The sequence below is a fragment of the Tympanuchus pallidicinctus genome, unplaced genomic scaffold (genome assembly GCF_026119805.1).
Source record: "Tympanuchus pallidicinctus isolate F22 unplaced genomic scaffold, pur_lepc_1.0 scaffold9, whole genome shotgun sequence".
Classification (NCBI taxonomy): Eukaryota; Metazoa; Chordata; class Aves; order Galliformes; family Phasianidae; genus Tympanuchus; species Tympanuchus pallidicinctus.
Window position 1 is genome coordinate 15,344,904 of NW_026294813.1, and position 12,490 is coordinate 15,357,393.

The window sequence follows — 12,490 nt, forward strand, 5'->3', positions numbered from 1 at the left end:
TTGACCGAAGCCCACATGCCCTGGGAGAGCACTTGGCTGTGGGGAGGCTGAGCAGCTGGCTGCAAGGAAAGCTGACGGGATGTTCGGGAACTGCACAAAGATCAAAATGCTGCCTGCTGTGATTTCCCACCCATCTTCACCAAAAGAAAGTGAAAGCCACGGGCTGGGACAGATAAATAGGCAGTGGAGAACACAGCAACAGATCGCAGCAAGCTGTGCAGAGCTCACCTCTCCTACCCGGAGCACCACCGTCTGCAGCCCCTCCTCTGCCTGACTCAGTGACACAATGCAGCGGCTGCATCTTCTTTGCCTTAGTCTCTTGGTGCAGAGATGTATCCTGAATGGTAAGAAGGAAGCTTTACGGGTGCTTTTCTTGCAGAAGGGCTAGGAGCCAACTTCTTGTTTGCTTTTGTATTTGCAGAAGTAATACAGGGATTCACTGCTGGGGCTTTGCAGCAGCCCTCTTGAATGCTCTGCTGGTAACCCGTCCCAGAGAGACTCTGCACTGCCCAAAGTCCGCAAAGGATCCTAAACAGAAAACTGAGCTGGGAACAGTGGCGGAGCATTCCTGCCCCCCTGTGCCCTAGCCCAGCCTGTGCACACTTGATCTGCGTGCTTCCTTTAACCCCCGTGCTTCCTTTTTCCTTTGCCTAACCAGTCCCTAGCACAACAGGGGAACACCCCTGGCACTTGGAGCACTGGTCTGGGGACAGGGGAGGGCTCCAGGCATGCAGGGTTGCCCCCCCCAAGCGGTCGTCTTCCTGCCCCACTCCAAGGCCCCACTGTCCACGGAGCCCAGGAGCGATCTCAATAACACGCATGCTGTTCCTCCTCCAGTGTACGCTGGCAACAACGTCCTCGACTGCTGCCTGCGGACCAGCGAGAAGCCCATCCCCCGGCGGATAGTGCAGGACTACCGGATGCAGCTGGTGCAGGATGGCTGCGACATCCCTGCCACCGTGTAAGAACCCTAGTTCCATGATGGGTGAGGGATGGAGCAAGCAGGAGGCAGGGAGGGAGGCGCAGCAGGGTGAAGGAGGGGTGAGATGGGTTTGGGGAACAGGGAAGGATGCCAAAGAGAAGGAAAGGACATGCAGAGGCTCAGACAGAGAAGGACAAACCTGCTGAGAGGTGAAAATCTGGGGAAAATGTGGAGGAAAGTCATCATAAAGGAGACGTGGACGAGGACGGTGATGGAGGCAGTGGGTGAGAACTCAAGCTGTGGAGGAACATCTTCAGAACATCTCTTTCTTTTCCCCTGTGGACCTGGCAGGTTCATCACCGCGAGGGGAAAGCGGCTCTGTGCCCCACCCCAAGCTCCGTGGGTGCTGCACCTCCGAGAGAAGCTGGACGCTAGATCTGCTGGGAAGGTGGGAGCTGGGCCACGCTTCAGGCATGCACTGGGGAATGGGAACAGCGTGGGGATGGGTTGGATCTGCTCCCAAACAGCTTATCCCAGTCCTAGCGGGACTGATGGATGCCACAGCAAATGGCACTGGCAAAAAGCAGAGACCCCTGCTTCTGGCATCTGGCAATGTGCACCTCCGTGGGGAAGGTTTGGGATGAGGTTTGTGGGTGCTTTGCAAGCTCTCTTCTTGCCCAGAGAGGTGGTGGATGCCAGTCTCTGGAGACAGTCAAGGTCAGGCTCTGCCCATAGTCCTGGTAACCACTTCAGCTGCAGGGAAGGGGCACTGGGAAGGCTCCTGCCTTAGATCCACACTCATCCCAGCTGGGTTTTTCTCTTTCCTAGGTCCCAAATCAAGGCAATTAAGCTATGCAGAAACACATGCCCAGCCTCAGCACCCAGAGCAGCGCTGACTCCCAGCTGTGAATCTGAAGCTTGTGAAGCCATGAAACCTACCCTGCTTGTATGCCCTGCTGTTGTGCACAGGACCAGCCCTCCTTGGGACTGGTGTCAGTGTGCAGTGCTGGGCACAGCACTTCTGTTCTTTCTTCTCCTTTCTGCCACTGTTGTGACTGAGAAATGTGCATCTGCCCAAGCCATGGGCTGCTTGACAGGAGTCTTGGCCTCAAGGGTTCTCAGCATCACCCCTGCCACTACTGAGGCTGAGGAGTTGATTTGATCTGCGGATGAGTTTATTGGGATCTCAGCCTTCCTGTGGTCTCATTTCCATCACTGGTCTGTTCCCTTAGGTTTCCAACATCAGCCTCAAGCCTGAGCCCTTCTATATCCCTGGGAAGGGCTACTCAGTAAAGACTGTACAGGGATGAATGGGAGAGATGGGGATATCCATTGCCACCGTGCTGATTCCATGTTGTTCTCAGGGAACAGGTGGTACAATTTCTCTCTTGAGCCCTCACTCCCTTGCAGCTTTCTCTCAGTTCACTTTCCTGACAGGTGGAGTGGAGTCAGGGCTGGCATCTGGAACAGGCAAAGGTGCACTGGGGGAGATGTCCCATCCTGGCACTGCTGGGTGCTGTGGAACAACTGGTGTCCACTTGGCCATGGCTTGGCCTGCAGGATGCGAGTGGTGATGGGTATCACTCAGGGTTATTGCCATCCTTCTCGGTCCCTAAGCCTGCCACCATCATCAAAGATTGCTCTTGGCAATGATGCAGGAGCAGTATTCACAACGTGTTCAGGTATTTGCTGCTAGTTCTCTTCAGTGCAATAATTACAGCATTTAGCTGCTTCCTTCCTTCCTTTCTTCTTTAAAAAAAAAAAAAAAAAGCTGTGATTTTGTTAAATAAAAAGAAAAAGAAAAGCCTATGGGTTGTTGGCTTGCCTTGTGTTTGAGCCCAAAGAACAGTGCAGAGTATGGGAGTGTGTGGAATGTAGGGTGATAAAATGGCTTTCAGGGGTGAGGGATGATTTCAGAGGGTGAAAGGTGGGAGGGAGCATGGAAGGGGAGATTTAGGCTGGACGTTAGGAATACTTCTTTTCTGAAAGAGTGGTCAGGCACTGGAACGGGCTGCCAGGGAGCTGGTGGAGTCAGTGACCCTGGAGATGTTCAAGGAACATTTGGATTTTGTGTTGAGGGATATGGTTTAGAGGGAACTGTTGGTGATGGGTGGATGGTTGGACTGGGTGATCTTGAAGGTCTTTTCCAACCCTGGTGATTCTGTGATTCTGTGAAGTGTTGCACCTCCCAGAACAAGCCACTTCAGTACCACCAGTACAGCTGCTGGGAATGGCAGCTTTGCCTTTGTGGTAGAGGGAAAGTGAGGCACAGCATGCTCAGACTGGCCTGCATCTCTGTACCAGTGAGCAGCTGGACTGCACAAGAGAAAGAGCTTTCGGGGAAGTGCAACCTGGTGAAAATCCCAGTGTTCTGCTCCTAGGTGCATCCATGGGTAAGACACAGCTTCTGCCCCTCATCACCAATGAGTTAGGAGTCCTGGGTTGCTTTACTCTCAGGTCTGCGCACCAGAGCTGTGTACAATCAAGTCTCTAAAACCAAGCCAGTCTGCCATAAGGTTTGCTGCCATAAAATGATCTCAGGTCCCCTTGGGAGTTGCCCTTTCACCCAAGACATATGTTGGAACAAAATTGCTCCTTTCTGCTAAAGCTTGGGACATACATGCAGGTGCTATGTGTGGCAAGGCTAGCAGCCAAGCACTATGCTCTTGCACTACTGTTATTTGAACACAGGTTAGGAGCACCTGGGAGACTTTTTGAGGGCAGGAAGGATGTGGCCACAATCTTGTCCCAGGATGCATCCATGGGAGCAGCACGGGGAGGCCTAGGCAACTGGTGGCTGTTGCCACCAAGCCTTTTTACCCTCCTGTTCAGCTTCTGCCTTTGCTGGTGGTTAGAGTTTCTTTCTCAAGTGTTCTCTCCCCACCAGGGTCCTTCTGCTCCATGTGCACTTGCAGTGCCCCAGGCTTGGCTGTCTCCCACTGTAACTTTCCCATAGCCCTTTCCCCTGCTTTGTCCCTGCTCATTAAGCACAGTGACAGCTCCAGCAATATAATCCTGAGGAGGAGAAGGAGGAAGGCTGGTACGGGAGGAAAAGCCAAGACAAACGATATGAGTGGGAAGGGAGTGTAATTGGTGCTTGCTTTGGCAGAGCCACACTGCTGCTCACTCCATGACATGCGAGGGGCCGCAGCAGGGAGAAGGAGGATGCTCAGCATGGATCCGTGCCCAGGCTGAGCTGCTGCAGCTGGTGGGCTCAACTTGAGATAGACCAAATCTATGCTTGGCTGGAGGCAAGGAATCTAGGGCACTGTGCCTTGGTTCCCAACCTTTGCGGACCTTGAGGGAAGGACAGGAGATGCTTCCCTGGGCAGCATGCATGGTCCTATGGGGAGAACCCTGGAGCTCTCCATGCTCCTCAGTCTATCTTTGGGGAATCTTTCCAAGCCAGCAGGACTCCACACTTGAAAAAAAAAAAAAAAAACCAACAAAAAACCAACAAAACAGCACAGTGAGTTTTTCTGATATATGTTAAAAAAAAGTCGATGACTTTTCAGAGGTCACAGTCCTTGGAGAAAGCAGCAAAATGCTGGGTTGCAGCCAAGAAACAATTTCAGTAAAAGTGCTCCAAGTCCTCTTGTTTATCTCTTTCTCTCCAGTTGTGTTTTCCTGCTCTTTGCCTAGCCTCTCTGCATCCACAGAGTGGGAGATTGGGACCTGTCACTCTGGGATGCAGACATGCCCTCAGTAGGTCCAGGGTTTTGTTGCACAGACCACTTTGATATGAAGTATTCTGGAGTGTCAACTGAATCACTCAGAGAGCTTTATCAATTCCTGACAAAAATATTTCTCATGTAATGGACTCAAAAGTCATTATAAATAGAAAGCTTTCCAAGGGAGCTGACAAAACAGCCCTTCTTCTGGTTACTGTTCTCAAGGCCAGGAAAGAAAGGCAAGGCTGTACCTATACAAGCAAACCAAACATGCTCTGCATTGTTCTATGTCCCCAGGTCTAAATGCTGGGATCATCAGAGCTCTTCTCTTTCACAGAATCATAGAATCATAGAATGGCCGGGGTTGAAAAGGACCACAGTGATCAGCTAGTTTCAACTCCCCTGCTATGTACAGGGTTGCCAACCACCAGACCAGGCTGCCCAGAACCACATCCAGCCTGGCCTTGAATGCCTCCAGGGATGTGGCATCCATCTTCCAGGCTTGTAAAAGCTGCCACAGATGCCTTCCAAGTGGACACAAGACAGGTCAGGTGTGATCTGCTATGACTTTAGTGTCCAAGTGCAAGGACCAGCTTCCTCCATGGTGCTTATATTCTCCACTTGGTGCCATGGAAGAGGCTGCACTCCATGGGCACAATTCCATTGGCACCAGCACTGGATCCAGTTGAAGGTGCTCAGAGACTTGTCTGGGTTGTTCGGGGAGATGAGACTTGTGGACAGATGGGCTGAGTGGGAACCCAGGAGGAGAAAAGCCTTGCTGGTTCCTTCTCATTGTGCTGTTAGCTCTTGCCTAATCAGCAACTTGTGTGGGTGATGGAGAGGATCCGGATTTGGCATCTCTCCTACCCAGGCTCCTTCTGGCTCTTCATTCAGTCCCAGAGCGTCATCTCCGGTGCTGCTTATCTGGATACTTTCTGCTAGGCTTTGTCTTGTGGGAAGATGACAGCAACTTTGGACAAGCTGTGGGGCTCTGAGCAGAACTGCTCCTCCCATGGGTTCTATATCTGAAACCTTATCCTGCAGCTGGGCTGTTCTGGTGGTATGATCCAGCCTACACCATCAGCAAACACTAAAATTTGTATCTGTGAGCGGATCCAGCTCTCCTTGCCCAGGATAGGGGCTGGCTGGATGAATCCCATTCACCTTCACCAAAATGCTGGCCCTGGGCTTCCCACTGCCTTCCTAGCCCCGCTAGGAAGAGGGAGAGAACCAACCTCCAGCCCAGAGCTTTTAGTTTTGTTTCTCCATCTGCTTGTGAGTTTTGTTCTGACTTTTGGTACCTGACTATACAGACAGATCTTTCCCAACAATAACAACAAAAAACCCAGCCCATCCAAAGGAGAGAGATGGGTTTCCAACGATGCTGGGCAAACCCACTTTGAGCAAAGATCCATTTTTTGCTGGCAGGATTTGGGGTTCTCACCCCAGTGTGCCTCACAGGCACTTCCTGAAGCTAGAAAGGTACTGGGAGAATCTTAATGATAGAAGAAGGGATGTGGGAGTTTTTTGGTACCTGAATACTGATTCCTCAAAGCTTGATCTTCATAGCTGGTCGTGCTTGTGGATACAGGGGAAAGCAGAAGAAAAGCATCAACTGGAGGACAGGAACAGCAGCAAAACCCTGCCAGCCCCCAAAAGCGGCCAGGCTGGGATGTTGGGATGTGCCCTCTTCTCCTGTGCACATGATGACTTTGATCCTTGCCTAGTGCCCTGGAGAAATCATGGTCTGATTCTTTGGTTCTAAGCAGGCCTGGAGCAGGGGACTAACCAGGCTGCTCTTCCTGGTCCAGATTCCTGCAGTCAAAGGAAGCCCAGCAGCTGCCTGACATGAAGACCTTTGTCCCCATGGTTTTATGTGCAGAATAGGCTCAGCCACCAGCCAGGTGCACCCTTACCCACTCCCACAGTACCCTTTGGAAAGGGAGGGGAGGGGAGGCCATCCTCTCTGCCACCGATGCACCCATCTTCTCTTTATGGATGGTAGCAGTAAAACTTGGAGATGAAAGAGAAAGCCCAGGAGGACAAGCAAATAGTAGATCTGTCCTGCTGCCAGAACCCTCTGGAAAGTACCTTCCACAGGAGCCATCTCTCCCAGCAACGTGGTAGACATTAATGAGGAGCTTAGTTCCATTTTCTGTGTCACTTCCCACCTCTTCTTCATGTTTTCCATGTAGGAAAGGCTGTGACTGGTGTGCCTTCCTGGCCAGGGGGCTAGGGAAAACTTCCTTCTCTTTCTCTCAAGTGCTCTGCAATATAAAGGCAGATCTGTATGGCATAATGGCTCTGGGGCTGTAGGAGATACAGAGCAGGTGGGCACCTCTAGCTTGGATGGGGTTGGAAGGGGATTGAGGAACAGCCAGCTGCTCCCTGAGATCCGCTTGGGAGCAGATCGGAGGGAGAACCATGGGATAAGGGCTGGGTAGTTGGGAAGAAGAGGAAATTTGGAGCTTTTGTCCCAGTTCCTCCATCCCTTCTTCCCAGCTCTATCTGCTGGCCATCGTGTGCTTATTTAGAGGGATGTGGCAGCTGTTCTGTGCCATTGGGAGGGTCACCACCTGCAGCCCCATCTGCTGCCTCTTCCAGCACGTCTCACTCTTCTCTGCTTTCTCACAGAAAGAAAGGTTTCCTTCTTGCAGATGTGCTAGCAGGGAAAACTCTCCTCTGCTGGGCTGTGCACCATCCCCACAATGGAAGCACACAACTGTGTTTACACATGTTCTTTAATCTTGTTCAAACTCTCAAGCCATGACTTTCCACTGTTTCTAGGAAGATGCTGCTCCAAATAAGCAACACTGTCAAATGTCTTCTGAGCCTCTGAGGTGATCTCTGGTGAAAAACTTGAATAATTTTCATTGCAGTGCTCTGCAAACTGTAATTTCCCATCTTGTATTTAGATGCTGTGATTTTTGGAAAGGCACTGACCAGTATATTAAAGGATAGATAGCAGCCACTGTCTTACAAAGAATGAAAGCAGAAGTGTCTCGGATACACTGCAATTATAGATTCATTCAGCACTCATAGTGCTTGGTTTCATTTCTCAGCTGATGCGAAGTGCTTCAGAATTTGGAGCCAGCTGCCTGCAGGGAATTCCCAGTGCTGATGCCCATGGGGTTTCACTGCCTGTCCTGGGGGAGAGGCAGGGCTGAAGTCCACTGGGCTGAGCCCATGCTGTGCCACTGCTGTTTGCTGGGTTTGGTTGGCATGGGCAGGGCAGGTCCTGGAGATCTGCAGTTTACACCTTGGCTAGAGAACTATGCCTTCTTTTCAGTGAAAAAGGGCCAGGAGCAGAAGGTATTTGCAGCATGATGGGGGATGGCAGGAGGGAAGCTCTCTCCACCTTGGCCTGGTTTCAAGCTAAACTGCTATCCAACCCTGTTGACAGCAAATCAAATGCAGGTGGCTTGCTGCAAAAATTCACATCTCCTGGCACGCTTGTGTGCTGGAAGACCAGTGTTTAAAACAGTGTTTGTGCAGACTAAAGCAAAAAATCCCTACAAAGAGCCATTTATGAGTCAGTCTTATACCATGAAGTGCTCAGACCAGCAGCCCAGCTTGGCAGCAGGTGCAGTGGTGTGAAGAAATGGGAACTGTGCTATGGCTGCTGGATGAGGCCAGTCTGTGGGTGCTGAAAGGTGCAGGCAGCATGATGGAGGGACAGAATTGCCATCCAGAGGGACTCAGACAAGTTGAGAGGTGGGCACATGTGAACCTCATAAAAGCCAAGTGCAAGGTACTGCACCTGGGCTAGAGCAAAGCCAAAGATCCATACAGATTGGGTGATGGATGGATGGAGCGCAGCACTGAGAAGGACTTGGGTCTGTTGGTTGAAGAGAAACACACAATGAGCTGACAATGAGTGCTTGCAGCCCAGAAGGTCAATCATGTCCTGGGCTGCATCAAAAGGAGCACAGACAGCAAGGCGATGAAGGTGCTTTCCAGTGCAAGCACTGACAGGACAGCTGGGAAGGGACTCTTTACCCAGGAGCGCGGTGATAGGGCAAGGGACCATGGCTTTAAAGAAAGAAAGAAAGTAGAGTTAGATTAGATATTAGGAATAAATTCTTTCCTATGAGAATGATGAGGTGCTGGAGAAGGTTCCTTAGAAGATCTGTGAGTGCCCCATCTCTGGAGATGTTCCAGGCCAGCTTGGATGCGGCTTTGGGCAACCTGATCTGTTGGGAAACATCCTTACCTGTGGTAGGGGGCCTGGAACTGTATGGTTTTGAAGGTCCCTTTCAACTCAAACCATTCTGTGGTTCTGTGATGAGTGGGTACAGGTCTTCTGGATTGCAAGGAATGCAGCCAGGCTCTGTTCCCTTCTCTCCTTCATTTCAATCCGAGCTACATTCAGCAAAAATATTGGACATAATTTTGTTGGAGAGGTGGTTCTGGAGAAGAGTGGGAGATGGGTCCAGGAAGGTGGGCATCCACTTGAGAGGGCTTTGGAGATAGGCAGTGAGTTTGATGTTTGATGGGAGACTGAATACTCTGACCTCCAAGCACTATCTGAAGGAACTTGGGTATACCCTGCTTCCAGGAATGGATGAGATGGTGTCCAAATACACAAAAGCCTGCTGCAAAAAAAAAAGTGAAGAAACTGTTTTCTGAGTTCACTTCTGGTAGGACAAGAAGTCACAGGAAATCTTGGGGTCAGATGCCGGGGGGAAATTCCACTTATCTAGAAGGGTCAGCTAAGGAAATGCTGTGGATTTTACAGTCAAAACCTGCTGAGTTGTGCTGGCCCTGGCTTTGCACAGGGTGGACTGGATAACGTGGGGCAGCGTTTCAAAATCCTTTCTTTTCTGTATTTTTCAGGTCTGTCAGTATCCCAGCAGGTGAAGGGGGCTTTCTCTGCCTTGTGCTGTATATCTGAGAGCTGCGTGCTCTCAGATATTCTTGACTCAGAGGACGGTGGCACCCTGTCACTGCTGCCCAAGATCTGTGCTGCCCCATCCCTGGAGGTGCTCAAGGCTGGGTTGGATGGGGCCCTGGGCAGCCTGAGCTGGTGGGGGCAACCAGCCCATGGCAGGGGTTGTAAATGGGTGGGATTTGAGCTCTTCTCCAAGCTGAGGCAGTCTGTGATTCTATGATTCTAAAGAGTATGAAGCATGGGAATTTTAAACAAAATTGGCCTCAAAGTTTCCATGCTCAGTGCTCTAAGAGAATGAGGAAAAGCTTTAGCAGAAAATATCTGGAATTGGATCAAGAGCAACACACACTCCTAAACAAAGGAGATACATGGCCTTGAAAGAAAAAGCAGATGTAAACAGAGATGAAGGGGGCAGACAGCAGGTTGGGTTTCTCTGGATCTCATTTGTCTTCCTTGTGCTGCAGCTGTCTCAAGTTGAGTGCTGTGGGGCCACAGTGTGCCAGGACACGCCGGGCCATCCATCATGGCTTTGCTAGCTGCCAGGGCAAGCCCGTGCCGAGCAGAAGCTCCCAGCTGTGCTGAGGGATTCTGCCTCCTTTGATTCATCAGTGCGAAGGCTGCAGCCTTTCTATACATTTTGCAGGCAAATGCAGGCACAGAACAACTTCTTCCAGCAGGGCCTTGACCCTTGCAAACGTGACCTCACAAAGCTTTTGTACAAGAGCTCTGGCTGGGCTCCAGGGGGGTCATTGCTCTCCTGCTCCCAGAACCACTTCATCTTCTGGGAAGGGATTTCTCCTGCTCTGGATCTTGCTCCTTTTAAGGTATGGCTGGTTGCAGTAATAAAAGGTTTCTAGGCCCACCAGCCAAATCATTCCCCTTTCTGGGCCAGTACTTGAACAGCCTCAGTCTGCTCAGTATTACTGCTTCTCTTTCAGTGAAGCTGCTCTCAATGCCAGACTGAGCACGAAGAGGAAGGACAGGTAATTCTGCAGTGCTTTGGCTTGAAACTGCTACAGAGGGTTTCCTCTGAAAGCCTTTCCTCTGAAAGTATGAGAGCAGGTACTAGCTGTATGAAGAGCCAGCAGCTCTGTGCCACCTTTACATGGACCATCACGGACAGAATGGGCAGAGTCCAATTCAGAAGTTCCCAAGTGAATTTTTTCTCTGCTGTTTGCAAAGGAAGTCGCCATAGTGGTTGGGTCTGTGGGGGCTTCCCACAGGTCAGAAGGGTCTGCACCTTCCTTCCCAGCATTCCAATGGGAAATCCTTGATACTCAGGATTTCCAGAGTATGACCAAGGCCAGCAAAAAGTCGTCAGAAGGAGTGAAGCTGGAAGGCAGAACAGCTAAGAGGGCAAAGGCTGCAGAGGGCATGGGAGCTGGGGAAATCTCCAAAGACAATGCAGTGTACCAGGCTGGTATTCCTACCAGGGCACAGTAGCTAAGAGTGGAAAGTCCCTGTCTGGCTCTTCAGCGTTTGATAAGCCAGGCTGGCCCTGTGCCCTCCTGAGGCAGAGTGTGCTTGTGGATCCCTTGTTACAGGAAACAGAGGGGAGAGGACTCCAAGCATCAGCTAGCATGACAGGAAAGCAAAAAGCAGCCAGGTCCTTCCTTCTGGCAGCTCCAAATCCAGCTGAGGAGAGAGGGGTCCCTGAAATCGCACAGGGACTGCTGGGAGGTGTAGGCAGCAAGTCTGTCTTACCTGTGGGCTGTGTGATGTTGCAGCTTGCTGGAAGCCTGATCTCTCTCCCTATTCCTAGCAATGCCACTGTCCCCTCAGAATTGCACCATGGAGGCCTTTTAAAGTCTGTTAGAAACCTCCTCCCAGTGTTCCACTGCAGTGTTCCCAGGGCCAACCCAGCTGCTCCAGTGCTGTAATTGTCCCCAGGCCTAACAGGAGCTATGTCTCTCCCTGCAGTGACCGAGTGGGAAATTTAAAGGAAATGGAAGCGCCTTGTCTGGGCAGCAGAACACTCTGGGAGTTCCCAGTCTCAGGGCTGCAGCCACACTGCCCAGTGTCTTTCCCTGAGTTTGTCCCTGCTGACAGACTGAAAACACACATGTCCATGCTAACATGGCCCTGTGAGGTCAGAAAACCCACCAGGTTTGCAGCTGCATGGGACAAGGCTGGCCAGCACAAAGAACTGTCCAGCTAAAGGAGGTGGTTTTTCAGGAGCTCTGAGCCACACACAGCAAATACGCTGCCCTGACATTGTTTACCTTCATAGCAAAATAAGCTGCTGATTATGCAGCAGTAGATTAAAGGGCTCTTAATATCTTTATGGGGTACAAGATACACAAACTCAGCCTGGTAACTGTCCTCAAGGGGGAAGGAAAAGGTGAAGGCAAATCTAAATAATCAAGGTAGAGCTCAGTACTTCATACAATCTTTTTACAATCTGCTCAGACTTGCAGATAGCACAGCCCTGCATGCATTTGTGTTATTATTCAGAGCAGTATAATATCCTTAAAGGGACACTTGCAGCTCTTGCCCCTTCATCTTGACCCCTCTCCTCTTGCACTGCACCAGGGCTGTAATTCAGTGCCTACATTTTGCAAGAATATTCCTTCTCTATTCCAGATAACACTGAATTGCCACCGCAGCTGCGGTGATTTTATGGGGAACTTCATGCAAGCCGGCAGCGTGAAGGTCAGGGTGAGGCGAGCCTCACCTCTGCAGGGGCTGATGGCAATTCATCCTTTGCTGCTGATAGATTAGAGGCACTTTATCACTGTGTCCTGCCTCCAGCATCAATGACAGCTCATCAGTGGCAGCCCTGCAGCCTCCTTGTTATTCCTGGGACAGCCAAGAAGCACGGGGTCAGGGGGAGAGGGGAGATGTTGGAATTAAGCAGCAAATGAAAACTGGGCAGCACCCCCTTCACACACTGCTTTGGGTTTCTGCCATCTCCCACCACCATGGTGCTCAGCCTCCTTATGTGTCACTGTCCTTTTGTCTTTTTCCCTACTTGCTGGCTCCCAGCTGGGCTTTGGGGAAAGCTAC

The 12,490-nt window shown here is 51.0% G+C and overlaps 1 protein-coding gene across 2 annotated transcripts; it reads left to right on the forward strand.

Moving 5' to 3' along the window:
• On the forward strand, positions 1 to 2,723 carry LOC128074616 (C-C motif chemokine 19-like). 2 transcript variants are annotated; one of them, XM_052670633.1, is made up of 4 exons: positions 1 to 344; positions 422 to 961; positions 1,274 to 1,370; positions 1,751 to 2,723. In XM_052670633.1, exons 2-4 carry the CDS (start codon positions 729 to 731, stop codon positions 1,769 to 1,771), a joined length of 351 nt encoding a protein of 116 aa, XP_052526593.1. In that variant the 5' UTR covers positions 1 to 344; positions 422 to 728; the 3' UTR covers positions 1,772 to 2,723. The 2 variants fall into 2 exon arrangements, with proteins under 2 accessions (XP_052526593.1, XP_052526594.1); XM_052670634.1 differs by having other exon boundaries at positions 33 to 344; positions 838 to 961.
• Positions 2,724 to 12,490: the final 9,767 nt, after the last annotated feature.

What these genes read in the sequence shown, in the direction of transcription:
- LOC128074616 (XM_052670633.1), top strand. Translation starts at nt 729, where the DNA reads ATGCAGGGTTGCCCCCCCCAAGCGGTCGTCTTCCTGCCCCACTCCAAG. An exon ending in TGCGACATCCCTGCCACCGT is followed by an intron (nt 962 to 1,273) that starts GTAAGAACCCTA and finishes TGGACCTGGCAG; the next exon opens with GTTCATCACCGCGAGGGGAA. An exon ending in ACGCTAGATCTGCTGGGAAG is followed by an intron (nt 1,371 to 1,750) that starts GTGGGAGCTGGG and finishes TCTCTTTCCTAG; the next exon opens with GTCCCAAATCAAGGCAATTA.